The following is an 18,790-nucleotide window of genomic DNA, read 5'->3' as shown; positions in this document are numbered from 1 at the left end:
TCCTCTCTCGAATAAGTGAGAAAACTGGCTCCTGGTTTCATGTTTGAGTTAAAATTATCCATAGGATATATAAGGAGTCACACAACCTCTTCGCAAGAAGAGTAGAGAGAAGCAAAAAGTGATTAAAAGCGATTAAAAAGGTTAAGAGAGCTGACGAGACTGGAGAGGCAGCCGTCTCCCACAGCGCCATCTTGACAAAGCTATTTTTCCCAAACTTGTTGTGCCTTTTATTAAAGCCTTCTTGCTTTAATTTGTGATGCAGATTTACAAAAAAAAAAAAATACATTTCATGGACCACAGAAAGCTGTATCATGGAGTTTATTGGGTAATGTTTATCTGCTTGGAAAGAAAGCCCAAGATTTAAACAATCAACTTTAAATTCAAAACAAATAAGGCAAAAATCTAGAAAAAAAAATAGGTTAAAAGTAACTAAGGTATTATATTGAAAAGAGCCAAACCATTTTTTAAGAAGATTTACAAGATTATTAAAAGAAAAAAAAAGAATACAGCTAAACTCACTCAAGTGTTTTAAAATGTTATGAAGACACCTAAAAAGAAAAGTCCACAACCACAAACCAGTAAAAAAGGTAGCGAGAAAAACAAAAGTAGAAACCTTTAATAAGGTAAAACAACTGAGATGGCGAAAACAGGAAAATCAACAAAGTCAAACTATCAAATAGGCAAGTCAGCTACAAATGGCTGCAAATCATAACACAGCTAAAAGATTCATCAAATTAATTGTATTTCAGAATTGTGGATACACAGGCTGCGTTACCTTCGATTTTAATGTCCAGACGAAGTGGATCTGCTGAAAAGTGGTCAAGTTGCCTCTTTGGTTGTAAAGTTGCCTCTTTGGTGATAAAGTTGCCTCTTTGGCGGTCCAGGTTGCAGATCTGGGTTCTAGGAGCAGAGCATCTTCCTGAAGGTGTGCCGGAGCTCGGCGCTGCGGAAGGCGTAGATGGCGGGGTCGATGAGGGCGTGGCTCATCAGCAGCACCACGTGCAGCTGGAACAGCGAGCGGTAGCACTCGCAGTATGGGTTCATGGGGCACATCATGATGATGATGAGATGGAGGAAGAACGGCGCCCAGCACACCAAGAACGCCCCGAACAGGATGGTGAGCGTCAGGGCGCCCCGCGTGTTCCCGCCCCACCTCCGCTGGTGATGGTACTTGCCCCCGCCACCGGTGGGGAGGGCCGCGATCCTCCTGGCGTGGATGCGCGCCAGCATGAACATGTACACATAGAGGAAGCAGATGATCACCAGGGAGATGATGAAGAAGACGATAAAGAGAATCATGATGAAGCTGAACTCGAAGAACCTCACCATCAGCACGGCCGACACGCCGCAGGTGGTCCAGATGACCCCCAGAACGGCGCCCGTACGCCGCATTGTCATGATGTTGTGGTATCGCAGTGCGTGGAAGATAGTGATGTAGCTGCAGAGCGAACACAGCGGGTTGTTATTGACAGCGAGGAAACTTTGACACAAGTTCACACAAGAAGGATCGACTGGAAAAATCTGTTTTCCGTTTTCTGTTTCAGACAACATGAAAATGTTTCACTATGTCAACTACGCAGTGACTATATCAACTAACAATCAGATGTTAGAAAAAGTGTCAAATAAGGCTGTGTTTACACGTTTCCAGTGAAAACGCATCGTTTCAGTGTTTCCGTTTCAGTACAGTTTGGCGTTTAGTAGAACTATTTACTACGGCCGTGGTGTGAGACAGAGCTCCAGCATTTCTGCCTTGGGGAGTTTTGTTCTCAGTGACTCCGAGCACCGTTGTCATGTAAACACCCAAAACGCAATGAATGTTTTCTCTTTTTTCTTGAAAATCTTGTCGTGAGTCGCCCATTTATCTGTCCGTCTGCCTCTATCCAAGCTACTAATCATCTCACGTCTTGTAAACAAATCCATGTTTGGGTATTTTCTGGCTTCATTTGACCAACTTCAATTCAATTCAATTCAATTCAAAATAATTTATTTATCCCCAAGGGGCAATTGGGCAACTACAACTGAGCAGGACAATGACAGACCAACTTGTCAATAAATGTGACTTTTCTCCTAAAGTAAAAGATGGAAATAACTGTGTTGTTGGATTTCAGCTCTTCTTCAGTCACCACATCGTCTCACACCGTCCTGACAGGATATGAACTGAGCAGCTGCTCACAAGGTTTTATAAAAACATGGTGATGTTGTTATGATTTATGGCCGAACATGCAGAAACCACTGCAGTGTACATTTAGCTGTACAGCCATTAATTACAGCCCAGTGGAAAGTTTTCCAAATCCTCCTTGGGATCCTTGTTCAGAAGGCCTGATACGTTTAATTTAAATCTCAAGCAGAGGATAATTCATCACAGAGGCCAAAATAGGCAGGCAAACACATCAAAAGAGCCAGCTCAGCATCTTCAAACTCCAAGCACCTCCAGCCACCACGGCCTCACCCCCTCCACTATCAGTGCACCGAGCAACTTCCTCTCCGTTGTACTGGAAGAGCCGGTATCCTCGTTTTTGGGAGGTCAATGGGATTCGTCTTGGGCCTCGTTTAAACATTTTCATGTGAAAACAGAAAAGTTTCAAAGGGTTTTGGGTGTCCGTTTACACAATGGTGCTCGGAGCCCCTGAAAGCACAACTTTTTGAAAACGCTCTGACTCCATGGAAACAGGGAAAACGCAACTTTTCCTGAAACGCTGTAGTAAATAGTTCTTCAACTTCATAGCTGAGTCCTCGTAACAACCATCCATCTCGGTCTTCTGTCCATACGATTGTCCGAGTTCTCACTATTGGTGATGTTTATCGTGTATTGTTCTCTGCGGGTGTGTGGTTTCATTACAGTAACAAACTACACAGCCAACTTGTGGCCAGGCAATGCCAGGCACATAATTTTCAGTGCTTCTGGACATCATCTTCAAAATGTTGCTGTGTAAACACAAAACAATTCGTTTTGACTCGTGGAAACAGGGCCTGGAGGTCTGCATATCTACCGGTCCACGGCGATGGCCAGGAAGCTGAAGATGGAGCCCACAAACGACATGCACAGCAGGGAGTCCATCACATCGTCCAGCTTGGTCTCGGAGGAACCTTCCTTCGCCAGCTGTCCCACGTCGGCGAACGCGATCATCAGGTTCTCCCAGGTCTTGGTGAGGCTGGCGATGGTGTTGAAGGCAGCCAGGCTGCAGATGAAGCAGTACATGGGCGAGTGGAGGTTTCTGTTCCGGATCACAGCCACCACCACCAGGAGGTTCTCAGCCAGACTCACAACTCCGATGGTGAAGAAGACGGGGAACGGCACCCTCACCTCAGGACAGTCTGACTGGTTCACTGACGACACTGCGACAAGAAAAATCTCTTTACTGGCAACAAGAAGAAAATTAACCCCAGTAAAACCAAACATTCAACTGAAATATGTGGATTAAAATAAATGGTACGGTTAAAGTGGAATCAATCTTCTTTACTTCCTTAATGAGGTTGGGAAACACTTTAAAGTTCAAAGAAATATATTTTTCTTTCCAAATCTTGATAGAACTTCTCTCCTAATAACAAAAAAAATCATTTTTAAACCTTAATATTTCTTTATGCTTAAGACAGACCTAGATGTTGTTAAAGTCCCAACGTGTTACTGATGTAAGATATTATATGTTACATTGCAAACCTAGTAGTGTCAACAGGAGCAATAATATCCCAACTCAGAGGAGTAAGGGATGGATGGATGGATGGATGGATGGATGGATGGATGGATGGATGGAAGGAAGGAACACACATTAGATCAGGGGTGTCAAACACATTTTAGTTTAACGCCACAGTCAGCCCAGTTTCCTCTTGAGGGGCTCGGACAGGTAAAATACAGACATGGAAAACATGCAGGGCTGCAGATCTCCAGGATCGGAGTTTGAGACCTCTGACATAAGGAGAACCTGAAAGCTGAAAGCTCTGCCTCCATTCTACTTTTAGAAAACCCAAGAACCTCCAGTACGTCAGCACTAACGGTTCTTTAAGAAATGATGCAGCCTGGTTGTTAAGAGCTTTATAAGTTAGAAGGAGGATTTTAAATTCTATTCTAGGTTTAACAGGGAGCCAATGAAGTGAGGTTAGTGTTGGAGTGAGGTGATCTCTGATGTTGGTTCTTGTCAGGACTCTCACTGCAGCATTTTGAATCAATTGAAGACTTTTTAAGCAGTTATTGTTTCACCCTGATAATAGGGAATATTAATAGACTACTCATCGAAGTAACACATACATGGATTAGTTTTTCAGCATCACTCTGAGTCAGTATGTTTCTAATTTTGGAAATATTACGGAGGTGAATAAAGGCAGTCCTGCACATTTGTTTAATGTGGGAGTTGAAGAATAAATCCTGGTCAAAAGTAACTCCCAGTTTCTTCACAGTGGTGCTGGAGGTCAAAGTGATACCATCTATTATATCTTTAGATAATTTCTCTCTCAGATGTTTTGGGCCAAATATAATAATTTCAGTTTTATCCGAGTTCAGAAGCAGGGAATTACGGCTCATCCAAGCCTTCATGTCTTCAAGACAAGCTTCTATAGAAAGTTGGTTATTATCGTCTGGTGTCATAAATACATAGATGCATGTGTCATCTGCATAACAATGGAAGTTAATGGAGTGTTTCTTAATAATATTCCCTACAGGAAGCATGTATAAAGTGAAAAGTATAGGACCTAAGACAGAACCCTGTGGAACTCCATGTTTAACTTCAGTCTGGGCCGAAGAGTTATCGTGAACATGGATGAAGCGGAACCTGTCTGATAAATATGATCAGGACCAATTTAATGCTGTACCTTTAAGCCCAATGATGTGTTCTAGTCTCTGATCTACTAACTGGATGGCTTGAGGGTCATGCCAGACACAAACGTACACACACATAATCTCAAGTAGTATTATGGATTTCCTGGAGGCAAAAACACATTTTTATCAACAGACCAAGAAATATACGAATGCTTTTCCAGAATGACCCATGTTCAGGTGACCTGTGCTGCTGAGACCACGAGGGCAGCCACAAACATCACAGACCGGGTTCAAGTGTTTGTTATCCAGTGCCTGCGTTCAGGCTTTTAGTCATCCATATTGATTATGATTACCAACCAGGAAACTGTCACACCAAATACGCAGAAGGAAGCGGATCGGGCTCACGCTCACTCACCCTCGGGATCATGAGACAAGACGAGCAGTCAGCGGAACAGGAACTGCACCAAACTGGGTCACACTGACATGCGATCACTAGATTAGCTCAAGATTGTTCAGAGTGGCGTATTTTTGTGGATGCCCTTGGTGAAGAAGAAGAGCGTGGAACAGGAGTTCAATCAACACCACGGACGTGGTTTGATTGAAGGAACGCTTCAGTATTTTTTTATAAAGCTGAGGAAACGCCACTTTCTGGTGCACTTTATGGCAGAACATCTTTTCCCTCTACACAGTAGAATATCCATCCTGTTTTCACAGCAGGCTGATCTTTTGCTCACAGCTCATGGATGACCTCCTGTCATGGCACCACATCGGTCTTTCCTGCAGTATTCACACAAACGGCAGAAAATCGATGAGACACGGGGTTTTCAGGGAGCCAGTTGTTCTTCTGGAGATTACCACGATCGCGGTTACTGGCCTTTAGAATCGTGTCCTCCAGTCCCTGTGTGGTTTCTTTGTGAGTGAGGAAAGTCTCTTTACTTGATATTTACCTATGGAAATACAATAATGCGACATGATTTACAAATCCAACAAGGTCTTTTCTCCTCAGTGAGCATGCATTGTGATTTGACCGTGAGCATTACATCTATAGTCTCTCCGATAGGTAAAGTTATCCCGAGTCTAACAGGTCATTTAGTTTTGTAATAAGACTCTCTCCTGATCCGATGTGTAAGTCTGCAATCTTCATGGTCTGCAGAGACAAGATGATTATAATAATTATACTGAGCTTTTATCCAAAAACCCTGTGATCCCTCTTTGCACTGGCAATCCCAAAGCAATCTCAGCACTTTGCATTGGAAATGCATTCAATGTGATATAGCTTCGCAACTTAATACACCTTTTTCTTGCCTTCATTCAAGTTATTAATTCAACAGTAGCAACAAAACATTTCAAATTTAATTTATTAAACTTGGTTCCATTGAGTTCGACGTAAAAACGTGTTATTAAGAAATTCTCCTGACTTCGGAACTTCCTGGTGTTTTCCTTTATCAAGAAGAAGGTGATCATATATGGTCATTTTCAAATTGTTTCTTGTTTTTGCCTAAAAACTACAATACAATTCTTTATTTTAAAAAATAATGACAAGTACCATAATGTCATTGTTTCAAATTTCAAATAATTGCTGTGTAAACTTGTAACCGTGTAACCGTGTAAAAGAAAACTACACACACATTCACATAAAGAACAACATACTATAAACATTAACAACTACACAGGCATTTATATGAACAGACCACCAAGTTGGATCGTTATTACGGTGACCCTTAACTACAAAACTACCAAGTCCCAGGAGAATATAGACGGGGAGTCATGACACTCTCTACTCAGACTATTCACAACTACTGTGGTGCGCAGTGGCAGCGTTTCAGAAAGGTTGTGTTTTGAGTGGCTCTGAGTGTCGTTGTTGTGTAAATGGTGCCTGAAGCAGGGTTTTTTATTATCCAAGACATTTGAGTTTAAGTTGGAGACGAGGTCAAGATTTTAAATGTAACTATAAATAACAAGATGCCACAGATGTCGTTCTTTTGAGTTCAACCAGAGCTGCTTCAGTCAGACCCGGTTGGGATAAATTTAATGTCATTTGATTGTCTGTTTGCTTGTGGGCATCAGAAATGAGTTTTTCTCCATTAAATCAGAGCAGTCGTGCTTGACTCCGGGCCTTCTCTATTCGCCATCCTGCGTGTTTTAGCTCCCTCCCTGCTTCAGCGCCTCAATCTAATGATGATGTCATCATCAAGCTTGTTAAAAAAAAGCCAGAAAATGAGCCCCTTTATTGAATTCAGGTGTGATTCAGCTGGGAGAGAGCCAAAACATGCAGGATGCGGCCCACGAGGCCCGGAGTTGAGTACCACTGAATTATAGGGACACTGCAGTCACCCTCAGGAAAGTAGATTTTCCCGTCTTTGTTTCTTCGGGTGAACGATTCAGTCACGATATTTAATGTCACTGCTTCTACATTAGACAAGAAGCAGCAGCAGAAAACGATGCTGCCATTACTTCATTGTTAATTAAAAAATATAATTCAGTACAGGAGAACGTGCTGTAAACGTCAGTGTAACGGTTCAATTAGCTCAGTGGTAATGCTGCCAGGAGAAAAGAACAGCAGTCAAAGTTTGAAGAAAAGATATACTGAAGAGACAATCACATTTTTTACTTTACAAATGTTTCTTCGGTTTCCCTGGAAGGACATTATGTGGGCAGAGTAGAATCTCACTGCTCTGACTTTTTTTTGTCTTTTTTGTCTTTTTCCATTTGTAATTTCCTTTCTTTATTGAATTTTTTCTTCTGTCAGCTGGTTTGACTTCCATTTGTTAGTTAATATAGAATATGTGATTATTTATGAGTGTATTAGAGCTGAACTTTACTCTTTACTGTTACGGTGAATTCATGGCCAATATCTATATCGATATTTTTTAATACCGAAGGTGGATGAGTCATCAAAGTGATGGTGGTGGAGTGCTGCAGCAGCTCTGGATGATGGATGACAAGGAACAGGTCCTACACACACACACACACACACACACACACACACACACACACACACACACACACACACACACGCGCGCGCGCACACGCACACGCACACGCACACGCACACGCACACACACACACACACACACACTTTACAAACCCTAGGGCTTGCAGTCATTTCATTACCGGCTTGTTACTCGCTGAGTCACATGGAGCTGCATTAAGAAGGAAACAACATTAGAATCGTACATTAGCGTGGTATGTATTTTGGTATTGGCACTATAGATATTTGAATCCGTTCACAGCTCATTAATTTACCATCTCTGCAACACATGAGTATATTTAAAAATCATTGAATATTCATACATTTCGAGAGAGGCAAAAACTTGAAAGGCCTGGGACCGGAGGTGAACACTGAGTATTAGTCACACAATGAATGGCTACGTTTGCAGATTATAGTATTTTTGAGAAGTTAGCACATCCAGCTCGTCTCTAGCTTTGAAATGCTAATGCTAATGCTAATGACTGAACATTCAGACCAGACAGGGAAGAGTTTTAAACATGGTTTAATGGTCGACGACACCTTCATAATAAAATAACTGCTACACAAGAGAGCTTCTTTAACGTCAAGACTCATTTGTAATGTAAAGTAGTTTTTGTATAATTAAGTACAATAAGGGTGTGTAATGTTAGCATGGTTTTCAATTAGCTCTTGTGCTGCTATTCATTTCAAAAATGCTGATCATCAGCTTTGGTATATTCTAATAGAATAGATGAATTGTCACATTGATAACATTTGTCAGGGGAGAAGTTAGCACATGTAGCTTTTTGCTTCTTTGAAATGCTAATGCTAGTCACGCAGAGGAGGTCGACAGTGATAGTTAGCCGTTATCGTCAAACAGCTAAAGTTTGAAATTGATTTAATGGTTAATTATACAGTACATATAACCACATAAGTATTTTCTAAATTCAGAATGATTCTCTTCTCTTCGCTGCTAATGCTAATCAGATAGCTTCTGTTCTAATAGCCAAAGGCACCGTTTGCATTGCAACGTTTTTACGTGACAATGGAACACTTTCGTAGAGTTTTGCGTCCCATTGACACTGGTGCTTGGAGCCGCTGTAAACGCAACTTTCTGTAAATGGCTCCCAAGACTAAACTCTTTGAAAATGCAGCTTTTCTGAAAAGCTGCTTCTGCGCATGTGCACGACGGCTGTCGTAAATAGTTTTTTTGTGTGAGTAGATGGACGATAAGAACAGTGTTTGCCTCCGTTGTGTCATGACTCCCAGTCCAGATTCTCCCGAGACTTGGTAGTTTTATAGTTGACAGTCACCGTAATAACAATCCAACTTGGCCATATGTCCATACAAATGTCCCTGTTCTCCCACTGGTAATGTTTATAAGGACTGTTCTCTGAGCATGTGGGTGTGCTTCATGACCAAAACAACCAACAACACCAACTCATTGCTGGCATTCTAACTACGTGCTTTTCAGCGTTTCTGCCGTTCAAACGTGTAAAGGGACTTTGTTTTCAAAACATTGTAGGTGTCAAACTTTTCTGACACAAAAAGGTAAAAACAATTCGATTTAAATGAATGTACATGAACAAAGCTCATCTCCATCAGAAATAAAGACTGTGGGTCAGAGGCAAGCCACTGAATATATTTTTAAAATAAACTGCAGGTAAAAGTAATTACAATTATAAAACTGAAAGCTCCTCTCGTAGTCCTTTTTGTGTAACTCAGAGGAGATGCTGAATCTTTGCAGAGCATCTTTCTAAGAGGATTATTAAACATGAAAGCAACAGGGGACAGCTTGACAATGCCGTGATGTATCTCTCTGCCCCTGAGCAACAATTTTGCTTTTGTATTTGTCCAAAGTAGCTCCTGCCATGTTTCCCACTTCAAAAACAGCACTGAGAAAGCGGCCACGTGATGAATGAGCTCCAGTAAGACACATAAAAAAAAAATAAAAAAAAGGCCCCAGAAACAAGAAGCTTTTCAAAAGGTCTGCTCATAATGTCTTGTGATCTGCTCACAGCCTCACAGGGATTTATTGACGACATAATGAGCCGGTGGAATAATCTCTGCTGCAGCCATAAACAGTTAAAGTAATGGTTTCCTTTGGTTTGTGTGGCCAATAGTCAGAAGCCATTAAACAGAGGGTCGGATGAATGCAGGCACCTTTTACATTGAACATTAAATTGATTCCCTGGTCTGATCAGACCCTTCTGTTGGGGATCAAACGCATGTTAGTCCTGTGATTTTCTGATATGTAAGACTTCAACATCCAATCATATTCCCCCTCATAGAGCTCTGCCTCTGATCTGAGTCTCTCAGCCCGCTCTAATCACACTTTGATTTTATCTACACTGGCGCCTTCTTCTGGTGGGGGGGAGGGGTAGCTGTACATGTGCTGGTAGATCAACACTAAGCAGTGTGGATTTAGTTTATTCTGAAGTTTCTCTCTAAGACAGGCTGTGAATGTCCGTTTCTCTGCTGGTTGTAACCAAACATGATTAATCACCGGATATGCCTTAGAGAAGTGGACTGAACATATAACTGATGGTTAAAGGAAATTAGAAAGGACAAAAAAAACAAACATCGTCTCTTATGTCATGTCATTGTTGGGATTGAATGATTCCTCAGGAAGAGGCGGATAAGTGCTGCTCTTTATCAACCTCCAATCTTCCTCAAGGCAGATGCACATTCTGCTTCAAGTCTGTGGTTTCCCGTCGAGCAGTGAGACGGGTTCACGGAGAGTCAATGTGCAAAAGCAGTCTGACTGTGTCTTGAAGGCGGACTGCCTGCACCTGATGCAATCATCCAGGCGACAACTGAAGACAAATAATGGAAGTGAAACTAAACAGAACAAGTTTCCTTGTTTCCACACTGGCTCCGGCTGCACACGATGTTTCACGTAAAAAACTTCCTTCTGGCATTTTAGTTTCAGAAAAGTTTCACATTCATATGGTAATGTTTTGAAAAAGATTACACGAATATGGAAAGTAATGTTGTTTGCATGCCAGGCCACGAGTTGGTGCTGTTGGTTGTTTTTGTAATGAAACCACACACGTGTACAGAGAACATCCATCCATCATGTATCCTGCTTATCTAGTTCAGGGTCATGGGCCACTGGAGCTGATCCCAGCAAGGACAGGCTGCCAGTCTGTGTCAGGACACACACACACACACACACACACACACACACACACACACACGCACACACACACACACACACACACACACACCCACACACACACACACACACACACACACACACACACACACACACACACACACACACACACACACACACACACACACACACACACACACCGAGGGGCAATTTAGCAATTTATGCAGTAAATATAAACAATGTACACGGACATTCTAGTGGCCAGACGACCAAGTTGGATTCTTATTACGGTGACTGTCAAAATAAAACTACCAAGTCCCAGGAGAATATGGACTGGGAGTCATGACACTGGAGGAAAACATTGTTCTTATCGTCCATCTACTGAGCATGTGCAGAAGAACTATTTATTATGGCTGTGGTGCGCATGCACAGTAGCAGTGTTTCTGCCAAAGGAGAGGGAGGGAGGAGAGGGAGCCCGAGCGTTTTCAGAAAGTTACAGTTCCCAGCACCGCTGTCATGTGACCAGACACCCAAAATGCCACCAAATGTTTCCGTTGTCACTATAAAAGGATGTTGTGTAAACAGGATCATTCTTGTCCAGCTTCTGCCCTGGGCCTCCCCTCGTCTTGTGATTCACTGTAGTCACTGTGTCAGAATATTTGATAGGCTGCCTTTGGCTGAAGAAGAAACCTTGATGGACCCAGACAGATGATTGATGCGACCATGGATCAATGTGACAGCCACTCAGCCTCAGAGACCCACTGAGGCCCCGCCCCTTCTGGAGGGGGGGGTCTCGGTTCAAGAAGCGTTCATCAGATAAAACTTGTGATATTTGTGCTGCATCTTTGGAGTAGAATTACAACACGTAGGGAGCCTAGTGTGTTTGTAATTCCCTCCTTCCCATCTGGAAGCTTCCTGATAATTTTGCTGATTACTTGTCACTGATTGTGTACCTTTGTTTTCTTATCTCATTTGTTTTAGCGAATCACTCAGCTCTCCCTTTATGTGCTGTTTCATTGTAAGCCGCTTATCTCCGTTATTGCTTGCAGCAGTTTTTTTCATTTTATTTCTATAAGCCTCGAGTTTAATAGTGAGAAGTGGGGAAAATAAATGACTTTGCTTTAAACCAAGTCCCGGGTGGTTTTATGATCCGTCCCTGTTTCCCACATCGAGCCAGAGTCGTAACACCACGTCACCGTGACGACCAACATTGTGGCTATGTGTCTATGAACATCGCCTTTGTTTCGTCGACATTGTGCAAGAAAAAATGTATGAAATCTACGTGACTGTGTGTGAAGTAATAACCTGGTAGGAATGCTGAAACTGCAGAAGAAAGGTGCAGCGCTGATACGAATCCTTAAGGTTCTATTCTTCCTCTCAGGTCTTATGTAACGAGGTGTGTTCAGAGCTCTTTGCACAGAATAAAGTTCATCATCACTTTCTTTCAGGCTTTTTATGCTGAAGGACACAGCAGCAGTGAAACCAACCATAAATTCTAGTCACACTTTTGCTGATCTGCTATTATTTTACATCTTCAAGCTGCTGTCTTGGATTCTTTCTTTTTTTTTTTATGACCGGCGAGAAAATAAAGATGCTGACTGAAGTTTCTTGCTTCCAAACGAGCCAAAACAATCTTTTTTCTCCTTGGGGTTTTCAAAAAAAAAAAATAATAAATTCTGTCACTATGAACACGGCTCAACACGAGGCTTCAGGGCATGCAGTACACATGCCAGGCCTTTAGGGGCGCTGTGACTCACCAAACACACCAAAACGCTGAAGAAGACATGGAAAACAGAAATTTAGTAGATTCATAATACTCTATACAACTCTGAGTACTATAGGTCTGTGGCCCTGCTGCTCCTGCTGCTAGCGTCAGGAGCTTCTGCAGCTCGACTGGAGCTTGGTTGTTGTGGTTACTGGATTTACTGTCAGTTACTGGATGACATTGTGGACCGCGGTGGGGAGGAGGTGGGGGGCAAGTTCGTCGTCTTTTCTCCACAGATGATCGTCTTTGGCGTGTCTGTGGACGCACACGCCGGGGTTTTAGAATTTCCCCACTCTGGGACCCGTTTTAAAAAAAAACTGTTTTTGCGCTTCTAAAAACGCCGCCTCAAGTGGATGATCGGCCCAAACTCGCTCGTTTACTTGAACCGGCGTTCTCGTGTGGACGGCCCCTAAGTACTGAGCCAAAGTGTTTTCAATAGAAAGACGATCAGACAGCAAACAAATCCACCACTGAAAAGTTCGAGAACAGGAAATAGAGAATTATGATGTGGACAAATAGCAAGACAGATTAAACTCATTCAAGCATTTTGAAATTTGAAATGACTGATGGAAATGTAGCCCAGTGAGCAGTGAAATATCACGTAAGCGATCCGCTGGAGGTCATTTCTGCTGGAGAAGGCCGCTCCAGCCTTTAAGGGTAATGCAGTGCTGTCGTTCTTTACTATCGATCCTTTGAGGGATTGAACATTCATTTGTTTTACTGCGTTCATAGACACAACCTCAGGTAACAGTCCCAAGGACAATCTGATGCCTGCAGCTCTGCTCAAGTTTATAAAGGTGTTCAGAGCAGGAGTGATCTTATGAACAAAGAGTTGATGAGGTCAGTGTGACATCAGCGACTCTGTGGTTCTGTCATACACAGGTGAGCTTCACAGAAATCTTCATCATAGCAGGTCTGGTCGAAATCAAGACGGGACGCAGAGATCCCTACAAACCCTCAGAGGAAATCCTTCAGAGACAAATACTATCTTTGATCTTTGTACTGAGCCATCAGGCGGACTTGTTTTGTAAAGAAATCAAAATACATGAAGTGAAATAAACTCAACATCAGTTAAAGAAACTACAAGAAAACAAACTGATGGTCAACGAACGTGTTCAACAGATGTTGTCATTTGAGTTATTTCTACACACACTCCCTTGAGGTCCTCATTGATGAGTTTGTCCATTTCAAAAGTCGTATCGATCATTCACCAAAAAAGCCTAAATATGCACTTCAAATTTCTCATTTCTGACTTTGGGAAGCACTGCATTTCAGTAACATCTCAAGGTGCAAGACTTTAGGGACAAAGCGCTGTGTCAGCGAAATCCACTCAACAATCTATCATTTACTTTTCTAATTTAGCAAAGTTAAGATTTCCAGAGTGTCATGACTCCCAGTCCATATTCTCCCGGGACTTGGTGGTTTTATAGGCGACAGTCATCGTAATAACAATCCAGCGAACGTCCGTGTTCCCCCATTGTTAATGATTATAGAGTATTGTTTACTGCAAGCCTGTGTGTGTGGTTTCCTTACTAAAACAACCAACAGCACCCACTAGTGGCCCAACATGCTAACTACAATGTTCTCAGTGTTCCTGTCTAAATAGACATCGCTTTCAAAACGTTGCCGTATAAATGGCAAACTTTCCTGAAACGAAAACGCAAAAATGGTTCGTTTTTTACTTGTTGAAGGGAAGAACGAGGGAAAAGTGTGAATATTTTACTGGTCCGGCCCACTCAAGATGAAACTGGACTGTATGTGGCCCCTTTTGTTTTCATCTTTGTATATATTGTTGTATATATTATATGCCTGTGACTATATTGGATATATCTTTATATCGGTTCAGTTATGTGCTTTTAAATAAGCACGTTTCTGCCCTAACGTATCTGGTTGTTTGGTTCGTTTGATAACTGGTCCTACAATTTGTCCTCGTGACCTCTTAAGAGAGGACACCTGTCTCCAGGGGACATTGTCCTTGGATGTTCGGGCGTCGCTGCATCAGAGCTTTTACTGCACCGGTTTCAGCTTGTCGGTAAAACAGAAGTAACAGGTGAGACTCACATGACATGGGTAGAAAATCAGTTTGGGCAGCTGAGAGGAGTTTTTAGCTAAATTGACGACAAAGTTGATTCTGTAAGAAGAAGTTTTTTTAAGAACTGCTCCCCCACTATTCTATTGATTTTACAGATGTCCGATGTCTGTGTCCAGACCTGACTCGGGTTTATTCTTCTGTTTGAGAATTAACTCTGATGCATTGACTTCTGCCCATTTCCTGAGTTTTTCTTCAACATCTTCACTTCATCTTGACTATATATCGAGTATCGGGAAAGTTGTGGTTCAGCGGTGCCATCTGGCTCAGAGTTTTACTTCACCTGAACTTTCATGAGATTTTCGACTCCTCGGTCCCTCCTCAGCTCCAACCCCAGCCACTTGGCCTGTTTTGGCAGAGAGCCTTTTTGATAATAAAACTTCTCTGAAGTTGCGAATCTTCTGACTCAGAGTTTATGTGCCTGCACATGGCTTCAGCCCCCCCGACACCTCTCAGGCTTACCGAGTACAATTACCTCCAGACCGCCTGCATAATGCACCACACTGCACAACCCCGACTAAACTGTGAGCTCCTTTCCAAGCCACCTTTCTAAGCACACCCACAGCACCGGGAGGGGAAATCGAATCACAGGGAGACAAAAAACCCAAGGCTGAAGCAGGTTTCTTGATGGCGCGTGGACAACTCAAGATTTGAAACAAGGTGATCAAATCGAAGATAAATAAACAAATAAAAATCCTATTACTACAACGTGCGTGTGGGACCCATGTGGGACCAAAACACAACAAAAGTCTTTCATGGTTGTATAAACAGGGCCTACAGTTAAAAAGTCTTTAGCATTGTGTGCACAGAAATGAACGTGCAGTGGAAGCTTTTCAAACACGTTGCAGGTATTTACCTTAAAACTCATCAAATCAGATCATAGTCACATCTGCAATTATGTTTTTTACAGTTGAATGTAAAGTCTTGTTTCCTTTTTCGGTTACATGAGGCAGTTTTCAGGCTTTTCTAGTAACTGTAGTGTGTGGATTCAGTTTTTTTATGTTATCATTTTCATTTATTTTAGATTCCAGATCACACTCGTGGATTTAACTGCACATGATAAAACCCGCAGTGTATCTCTCACACTCACTGATTAAAAAAAGAAAAAGTTGGGTACTGTTCTCATTATGAGCAACAGCTGCTGATTGGGTGAAAGAAAGAAGTTATCAGCGCAAAATTAAAATCAGGCCTCTGCAATGAGTTAGTGTCAGATAACAGCAGAGCGTCGTCGGCCTGAATTTAATCAAGCAGCTAAAGTGAAACATTCTAGGAAGCAAAAGTGAATTTTTAACAAGGAAGATAAAAGTCTTATTAAGATGCTCTGTGGTGACGTGCAGGATCACATTCAAGTTCAGGAACTGACGTCCATATATTAATCTGTTCTATATATTAATCTGTTCTATTAAAGACTTCATTGATAAGCGAAGACACATGAAGAACGTTCCTACGTGATCAGATTATTGATCCTGCGATCTCACCTGTCCCAAAACACGGAAAATCAATACTTTGTCACAAAGCTTGTCATCTAGGAAACTGTAGAAAATAAACCAGAAAACTGGGTTAGAATATTAAAGATAACAGATTAAAACCAGAAGCGACACGCGGGACGCCCACCCCACTGCTGACCTGTAACTTAATCCCCGTTTAAACAAGGTTTTGAAGGGAAAACCTGTTTTTGATGTGTGTCTACATGACGGCGGTGCTCGGAGCTTCTGAAAGCACAACTTTTTGAAAATGCTCTGACATCATCGTCTTGGAAACGAGGGAATAAATATCTTCCGACCGACCGACCGACGGGTAAATAATTACTCTAATTCTGTTTCTATTTTTGTGTCTATTTACTCCTCACAAGTTAAAGTAGGAATTTATCATGAAACATGTCATTTTAACATTGTCTGTACTGGAGCGCTCAAGGTTAGACAATAAGACATCAGATTACCACTGTCCATCATTGAACCACTGGATTCACTAATCCGGCCTGTTAGCCTGCTCAGGATTACCACACAGGATTAATATCTTGTTAACTGAAGCACTTCTGTCACAGATAAACAGAATTAGAAAAACGTCTACATCTGTTTGTCACCAGTCATTCCCTCGTGTGTGAATCAGTGTGAGTGTCAGATCCATGCTCTTGTCTTCTTCTCGTCCAATCGTCAAAACTCAAAACACACTCATTATACAAGCCGACTTGTCGACTCCAGTTCAGTGCTGAATATTAATACTACAGTTTATGGACTTTACCTTCAGACAGACGCCACCACAGACCTGGATCAGCTTCCTGTTGCTGCTCCTCAGAGTCCCCCACATTATTTTTATTAGGAAATCACAAAGTTTCAAGGTTTCTCTGTTTGAAATTGAGCGGCTGTCTGATTTAAAGTGACGTTTAAGACTAGCGCCCCCCCACACTTCAATGGTGAGGACAAGAATTGCATGCAGGCCGGCAACTTTATTAAAGTGAAAGAGTGAAGATTCACCCTCATGCGCAAATGAAAATAAATAAAAATAGCCTAATTTTACACATGATCTTGAACAAATAAAAAACAAAAAGGAAATGCATAGGAAAAAACTGTATTTTACCAATATTTTAGAGACCCCCCCGCCTGGCCCCCCCATAGTTCGCATCCTGACCACCACCACTGGACCCGCCACTGACACCCCCCCCCCCCCCCCCCCCCAAAAAAAAAGTGAAAAAACTCTTAACAGATGTAAATATTATTGATTTGCAAAACAGTCATGAGAGACTTTGATTTCAATTGTTTTACTTTTCTATTTTACTTACATCTATTTCAATGAAGGCATACATACAATTAGTTTACTCTTTTTTTTTTTCATATGCTGAAATATGAAAAAAACAAAAGTTGACAGAAGAAATACTTTGTTTCATTAGAATATGGTGCAATGTGCAGAAAACAAGTTTAAATGTTCAACAATTTCCTTCAAGTCAGAGACTGTTGCCTTTAATTTAATCTAATTCCTGCTTGATGCAATGAGCATCAAGTTAAAAGATTGAAACAAACAAAACAGGTTAAAAAAAAAAGTGTTTCATTTGATTCAGTTTGACAGGATAGAATCTGCAGAACCAATGGAATGCGACTGAATACTTCACAGCGTATTCAGGTGGTGCATCATGTTTTTGAAAAGTAACTAAAGTAAAGTAACAAATTAGTAATCGATAAAATCACTGGATTACCTTCTCAGTGAAGTAATCAGTGACTAATGACTACTTCCAAGTAACTTGACGGTCAGTAATGTGTTTTATCTGCACCCGGCTGAGCGGCTGATTGTTTCCTTTGCACTTCTTTCTCTGTTAAATTGGAAATGAGATGCAGACGCTGCCGGGTGACGACACTTCATATCGATCACGCTGAAGTCTGAGCTTAGGTTGGACACTTTCCAGGACTTCTGTTAGGGGCTGGATGAGGATTAGGATGGAGCCCCGGCGGAGGGCAGTGAGGCGAGAGCTGCTACTGGAACAGCATCTTCAATGATTCTGAGGGGCCGTCCACACGAGAACGGCGGTTCACGTAAACCAGCCGTTTTCGATCCTCCACACGAGGCGGCATTTTAGAATCCAGAAAAAAAATGTTTTATCCCAGAGTGGGTAAATTCTACAAGCCCGCTTCGGTTGCGAGGTGTGGACGTCAAAGACAATCATCGTGGAAAAACAATGACGTCACCAAAAAACCTCAACAATGACGAACTACAAGCTCCGGTCCAGCTGCAGAAGCTCCTGACGCTAGCAGCAGGAGGAGCAGGGCCATAGACCTATAGAACTCAGAGTTATATAGATTGTCTCTGAGCAGAAGTTTCTATGTGCTCCGTGACTTCTTATCCTTTTTTTGTGTATTTGTGGATCCACAGTGCCCCCAAAGGCCTGGCAGATGTACTACATGCCCTGAAGCCTTGCGTTGAACCGTGTTCATAGGGAAGTGTGGAAGGATTTTTTTTGAGAACCCCGGCGAGAAAAAAAGATCATTTTGACTCATGTGGGCGTGGCCTGAGTGAACGATGGTCTAAAGCAGGGCTGTCAAACTCATCTCTGTCGTTATACGTACAAATCACTAAGTCTTCCCTTCGTTTTACTGCAAAACAAATCACCTGTAACTAGGAATGTACTG

The 18,790-nt window shown here is 42.1% G+C and overlaps 1 protein-coding gene across 1 annotated transcript in view; it reads right to left on the bottom strand.

The window, feature by feature from the left end:
• Positions 1-900: 900 nt before the first annotated feature.
• mc2r (melanocortin 2 receptor) overlaps positions 901-18,790 on the bottom strand; it is a gene marked incomplete at both ends in the record, with an annotated part of 54,763 nt that continues 36,873 nt past the window's right edge. Inside the window, 2 exons of the mRNA XM_080472437.1 lie at positions 901-1,438; positions 2,991-3,336. Coding sequence (XP_080328563.1) covers positions 901-1,438; positions 2,991-3,336 — 884 coding nt within the window. The remainder of the gene's footprint in view (positions 1,439-2,990; positions 3,337-18,790) is intronic.

Source organism: Lipophrys pholis (assembly GCF_963383615.2).
Source record: "Lipophrys pholis genome assembly, chromosome: 9".
In the NCBI taxonomy this organism is placed as follows: domain Eukaryota; kingdom Metazoa; phylum Chordata; class Actinopteri; order Blenniiformes; family Blenniidae; genus Lipophrys; species Lipophrys pholis.
The sequence above is the reverse complement of the archived record's forward strand: the minus strand, read 5'-3'. Positions and strand labels throughout refer to the sequence as shown.